General features: G+C 48.3%; 1 protein-coding gene across 1 annotated transcript; it reads left to right on the top strand.

Annotated features, from left to right (window-relative positions):
* The first annotated feature begins 1,928 nt into the window (after window positions 1–1,928).
* On the top strand, window positions 1,929–5,776 carry LOC147973116 (uncharacterized). Its single transcript, XM_087524578.1, has 3 exons — window positions 1,929–2,813; window positions 2,974–3,528; window positions 5,657–5,776. The coding sequence occupies exons 1-3, from the start codon at window positions 1,929–1,931 to the stop codon at window positions 5,774–5,776; spliced, it is 1,560 nt and encodes a 519-aa protein (XP_087380704.1).
* The last annotated feature ends 635 nt before the right edge of the window (window positions 5,777–6,411 follow it).

Here is a 6,411-nt window from a genome sequence, read left to right as displayed (position 1 = left end):
GTTTTCCTCGGGCGATCAGGAGGCGATCTCCTTCTAGGTTTTTTGTGCCCGTGCCGCCGCTGGAACCCAAACCTTGTAGATCAATTTGAGTCCAATCTGTTTTCTCCTCCTTTCCCACACCAAAGGCCTTTCGTGTGATCTAGGGCGCACGATCGTACCCCATGTTTTCTGCCCTGGATTTTGGTGCGAGGGCTCGTGCTCAGATTGGAGTCCTTGAGTAGGATGGATCGTGTGGAGGGGCTGATGAAGAGCTTGAAGTTGTCGGAGATGGAGAACAAGGGGAGGAAGATCGTTTGGGGAGAAGGGAACAAGGTGGGAATGGTGGAACCGCAGACGATTGCTAAACTCATGTCCGACAAGCCGGCATACGCGAAAGGCCTGGCGAACGCACTGGCCAGGGTCTGGTGCCCTCTGAAGGGATTGGATTGCAAAGACATGGGTGTGAACACTTTTCTGTTCACATTCCATCAACCAGTGGGGAAAAGGAAGGCTTTGGAGGATGGTCCATGGGAGTTCGGAAAGTGTCTCCTAGTTGTGGAGGATTTTGTACCTAGCAAAACCCTAAAGGAGTATGAATTTCGTTGGGTACTAGTGTGGGTCAGGATCTTTAATCTACCACTTGGCATGATGTGTCGTGAGGAGGGGGAAGCGATTGGCGGGTTCATGGGGGAGACGTTGGAAGTAGATGTTGGACCTGATGGGATGGCTGCAGGAAGCTTCTTAAGAGTCAAAGTCAGGATTGACATTCAGCAACCTCTAATGCGAGGGTTCACTAGGGAGGAAGGCGAGGAGGAGAAGAAGAGAAGGATTGCTGAGCCAGGTGGGGGAAGAGAAGTGGATCTTTGGTGTAGGTTTGAGTACGAATTTCTGCCCGATTTTTGTTATACCTGTGGGAGGCTGGGGCATGTGGACAATGAGTCTAGTTCAAAGCTGAAGAAGGGGGAGGTGGCCCAATACGGTGCATGGATGAAGGCTTTCATACCTAAGAGAGTCCCGAAAGGAAATCGGGGCTCATGGGCATATAACAGAAGCTATGGAGGGAGCAGGAGCGGAGGGAGTGGGAGGAGTTTCAGTGGGGGAGGACACATGAGCTTATCTGGGAGCGATAGCGATTCTTGGAGGAAAAATAACAACCTGACGATCAAAGACAAGGGAGATAAGAAGGGGGTTGAGCAAGAAGTAACTAGCCCGCTCAAGTCCACTCCGCCGATGACTATAGAGAATGCCAGGGATGGTGGAATCAGGAAGAAACTCTCTTATGAGAATACGTCAAATGTAACAAGTCATAGAGGGAGTGAACTAGTGGTTGCAGAGGCGGGCAAAGCAGATACGGTCATGACTGAAAAAGCAAAAGTAGCTAGTGGAGCGAAGGAGGGAGAGGTGTGTGTGGGAGAGGGGAGAAGTGAGGGGCCGGTCCATAGTTCACAAAAGGAGGAGCAGGTAAAGAAGCAAATGTCCAGATTTAAGAGGAGGAAAAGGGAGGAGGGGATAGGTAACCAGCAGGGTCTTGGTGTGGTCGTAGGAGAGAAGAGGCAAGGGATGGACATGGATGTTGTCGAGGAGAAGGAAGATAGTCAGAAGAGGGCTTGAACAGAGGAGAAGATGACTCAAAACCATGAGGCGGGGCTGTCGGAACAGCTTCGCGAGCAAAAATGAAAATTATAGCATGGAACTGTCGGGGGCTTGGGAACCCCGCGGCAGTTCGAAGCCTTTTGGAATTACAGAAGGCAGAAGATCCTGATGTGCTCTTTCTCTCTGAAACTAAAAGCTATGAGAGGGAGATGGAGCATTTGAGGTGGAAGCTTGGTATGCCAAACATGGTGGTGAAAGATCCGGAAGGTCGTCGGGGAGGGCTCGCTCTCTTTTGGCGAAGGGGAGTGGATGTACGACTATGGTGGAAGGATAAATACTTTATAGATGCGGTGGTGATGGAGGAAAATGGAGTGCAGTGGCGGTTGACGGGCTTGTATGGGGAGTCCAAAGCAGGGGAGAAAGGAAATACGTGGAAGGCATTGAAGTCATTGAAGGGGCAGCTGAACATACCATGGCTATGTTTGGGCGATTTTAACGAAATCCTATTTGCAAATGAGAAGGAAGGAGGGCCGGCTCGGGCCCAGGGGTGTATGGATGCTTTTCGTGCCACACTGGAGTTGTGCGGGCTTGAGGATTTAGGATTTGAAGGAGATCCCTATATGTGGCGTAACAATTGGCATGATGTTGAAGGGTATACAAGGGAGAGGCTGGATCGGGCAGTGGCATGCAATAACTGGCGCGGGTTGTTCCCTCTGTATAAAGTAATAAATGGGGATCCTCGTCACTCTGACCACAGGCCGGTTACAGTTCTGGTGGATGGCATGCAGCAGGAGGGAGAAGGTGCTAGAGGTGATGGGTGTTTTAGGTTTGAGGCAAGATGGTTGATGGAGGAGGAGTGTGCTCGGGTGGTGGAAGAGGTGTGGAATGCAGCATTTGTAGAGGGGGATGCTTCTGTTAAGGATAGACTGGCTAAGGTGGGGGGAGAACTCACAAAGTGGGATCGAGAGGTGTTGGGTGAGCTAAAAGGAAGGATTAAGAAGGAAAAGAAGGAGCTTGAGAACTGTCGGCGTGGCTGTATTAGTCAACATAAAATAAACCAGGAGCATCTTCTTCGATTTAAGCTCAGCAGGCTGGAGGATCAGTACAATTTATATTGGAGGCAGAGGGCGCATGTTAATTGGTTGGAGAAGGGAGATAAAAATACAGACTTTTTCCACACCCATGCAAATGAGAGGAAGAGGGTGAATACGATAAAGAAGCTTAGAAAGGAAGGGGGTGAGGTAGTGGAGGGAGAAGAGGAGATAGGAAAAATTATTACTGCCACTACAAAAGTTTGTTCATGTCTTCTGCAGGTATCGCCAATGACGAGGTGCTGTCCCACATGCACACCTCGGTCACACACGATATGAACTCTCCCTAACTCGTGAATTCACAGAACAGGAAGTAAAGGAGGCCCTAAATTCCATTGGTGATTTGAAAGCACCAGGTCTGGATGGCATGCCGGCCATATTCTATAAGCGGTTTTGGGAGCTGGTCGGGCCAAAAGTGAAGGAGGAAGTGCTGGGTGTGCTGAATGGTGCTCCGATGCCGAATGGATGGAACGAAACTACTATTGTGCTCATACCCAAGGTCAAAAACCCAGAGAAGGTCACTGAGTTTAGGCCTATAAGCCTTTGTAATGTTTTATACAAGTTGATCTCAAAGGTACTTGCAAATCGGCTCAAGGAAATCCTGCCTGAAATCATCTCGCCAACACAGTCAGCATTTGTCCCCGGTCGGATGATCACCGATAACGTGCTCCTGGCATATGAAATCACTCACCTGATGCATAAACGGAAGGGAGGGCGCAAGGGACTGGTGGCGGTGAAGCTTGATATGAGCAAAGCGTACGACCGCGTTGAGTGGGGCTTTCTAGAACGGGTCATGATCAAAATGGGTTTCGCTGAACAGTGGGTGCACCTGATTATGAAGTGCGTTAGATCAGTTTCATACAGGGTAAAGATTAATAGGAGTTTGTCAGAAGTGATCACCCCAGGCAGAGTACTCCGGCAAGGGGATCCGTTATCACCGTACCTCTTTATAATGTGTGCAGAGGCTTTCTCTGCTATGTTGTACCAAGCGGAGCAGGAGGGCTCTATCCAGGGGGTTCAGATATGTCGTGGAGCTCCAAAGATAAACCACCTTTTTTTTTGCAGACGATTCGCTAATTGTTATGAAGGCAACAGTGGAGGGGGCAGCCAAACTGCAGCAAATTTTAGCTCTTTATGAGGATCAATCCGGCCAAATGATTAATAAGGAGAAGTCTAATGCCATGTTCAGTAAAGGAACCAGTGTAAACACACGGGGGGCTGTCCTGGCTGGCCTTGGCATAGCAGTAGAGTCCTTTAATCAGCGATATCTGGGACTGCCAGTTCACATTGGAGCATCCAGGAGTAAGGAATTTGAATATTTGAAACAGAAGATTTGGCAAAGGATTCAAGGGTGGAAGGAAAAGCTGCTATCGAAGGCGGGGAAAGAGGTCTTGATCAAGGCTGTAGCTCAGGCGATACCCACGTATGCAATGTCGTGTTTTGATCTCACAAAGCAACTTTGCGAAGAGATCAGCGCACTTATTGCCCGGTACTGGTGGAGCCAACAAGATAAAAGCCGATGTCATTGGATAAGCTGGGAACGAATGACGAAATCGAAGAAGGATGGAGGACTTGGGTTCAGAGATCTGCATATTTTTAATCTGGCCATGTTGTCTAGGCAGGGGTGGCGATTATTCGAGGCTCCGGATACACTATGTGCGCAAGTACTGAAGGCTCGCTACTACCCAAACTGTTCTCTTCTTGAGGCGACAGAAAGAGAGGGTATTTCTTATACCTGGAGAAGCATACTGAAGGGGGTTAATCTGCTCAAGGAAGGAATTGTTTGGCGGGTGGGGTCGGGTGATAACATCAAAGTGTGGGAGAATCCGTGGATTCCTCGAGGAGATACTAGAAAGCCAACATCATTAAGAGGGAACACAGTTATCACACATGTTTCTGAACTAATGGACCCGGTTAGGGAAACCTGGGATGAGCAGTTAGTAAGGGACCTTTTCAATGAAGATGATGTGTCGCATATCCTCGCTATCCCGGTGCGACCGGATATGGACGATTTTATAGCATGGCACTATGACCCCAAAGGAAAATTATCTGTAAAAGGGGCGTATCATGTCGGTATCCTGATAAGAGATGCAAGAAATGGCAATGATGCAGGCCCATCATTGAGTCAGGGAAGGGGAGAGGATAAATGGCAAAGATTGTGGAACCTGGAGATGCCAGGGAAGGTGCGTATTTTTCTATGGAGGTTTGCACATAATAGCTTGCCCCTCCATATGAATATTAAACGAAAAAGGGTGGACTTGGATACAAGATGCCCAGTGTGTGGCCGGCTGGATGAGGATGGTGGTCATCTGTTCATAAAATGCAAAGCTGTCAAGCAAGTTTGGAGAGGATTGGAGCTAGAGGATACAAGAAGTGCTCTGTTGGAGTGCACTGGGCCAGGAGAGGTGTTTGATCACATATGGAGCTTGGATAATAGTAAGTGAGATACTTCCCTTATCCTGCTGTGGGAATGGTGGTCAGTGAGAAACAAGGTAAATGCAGGAGAGACGATGAGGTGCACTGACAATATCTGCTATACTATCCGACAGTATCTTCATGAATTCAGTAAAAGTGTTATGAAGCCTGTACAAGTGCCTCCCCAGGATAAGGTTACGTGGAAGCAACCCCCACCTGATGCCGTTAAAGTCAATTTTGATGCATCCTATCATGCGGACACAGGGAGAGGAGCATGGGGGTGTGTTGCTCGTACTGACCAAGGTGAATTTCTGGCAGCAAAGGCCGGCACACTTGAGCATCTTACAGGGCCTCTACATGCAGAAGCTTTGGCATGTGTGCTAACTACTGAAGCAAGTGCGGAACTGGGCATCCACAGGGTGATTCTTGAGTCTGATTCCCAAGTGCTTGTCCATGCACTCAATTCTGGTGAATATGAACGAGCGCTGATCAGTGTCCTCCTACGGGAGACGCGAAGTATCTGCCATGCGAACTTTGAATCATTTAGTTTCAGTTTCTGTAACCGAAATTGTAATAAGGTAGCACATGAGTTAGCTGCTTTTGGCTTCAGATCGGGAGCTGCTGATCTGTCGTGGATCGAGTATGCCCCAGACTTTGTTTCTGTTCTGGTCGCCAGCGACATTGCTGAGCCAGTTTAGTAATGGAATGAATTGTTCCGGGTCAAAAAAAACAGGTACCACGTCTCCCCTCGGCAGCCATCCTGGGCTGGTTCTAGCCGGCCCAATATGGTGGTGGACAGCCCAACAACCGCTGCTAGCTAAAGATGGCGAAGTAGACGCTGATTTAACTCCCGAACGGAAAGAAATCGCTACGTAGAGCAAGAAGCCATGAAAAGAAGCTGGATTTGTGGAGTTTTCTGAAGTTGGAGGACTTCAGAACAGGCCCATAGTCTTTATTGAATTTGCAGAATCAAGAATCAAGTTGAAGTTGAGAATTACAGAGTAAAACAGAGTTGTGCATGCGTATTAGCGTATATATAGAACATCATGCACGTTGGCCTGGCAAAAGCAAGCAACATTAATTACTAATTATTAAACTGTACGTATGATAGCATTGATAAGGGGAGACCTTGCATGAGCCATTCAGGGGTGTAAAAGCACTCCCATTGTGGGGTTCAAGTGTCAAATACTTTCACTAGAAACTTGGCAGAGAGTAAGTAGTAGCTGCCCACGCAACGGTGCTGCTGCTCTGTTCTCATTCTAACTGCAGACCCTTTGATGGCATTGGCACAACAAAGTACAGTGCAACAAATGTACTTTAAAAGTTAGCTATG

This window comes from Triticum urartu, chromosome 5A (assembly GCF_056163025.1).
Source record: "Triticum urartu cultivar PI428250 chromosome 5A, HENAU_Tu73, whole genome shotgun sequence".
Classification (NCBI taxonomy): Eukaryota; Viridiplantae; Streptophyta; class Magnoliopsida; order Poales; family Poaceae; genus Triticum; species Triticum urartu.
This window is presented reverse-complemented; position numbering and strand designations above follow the sequence as displayed.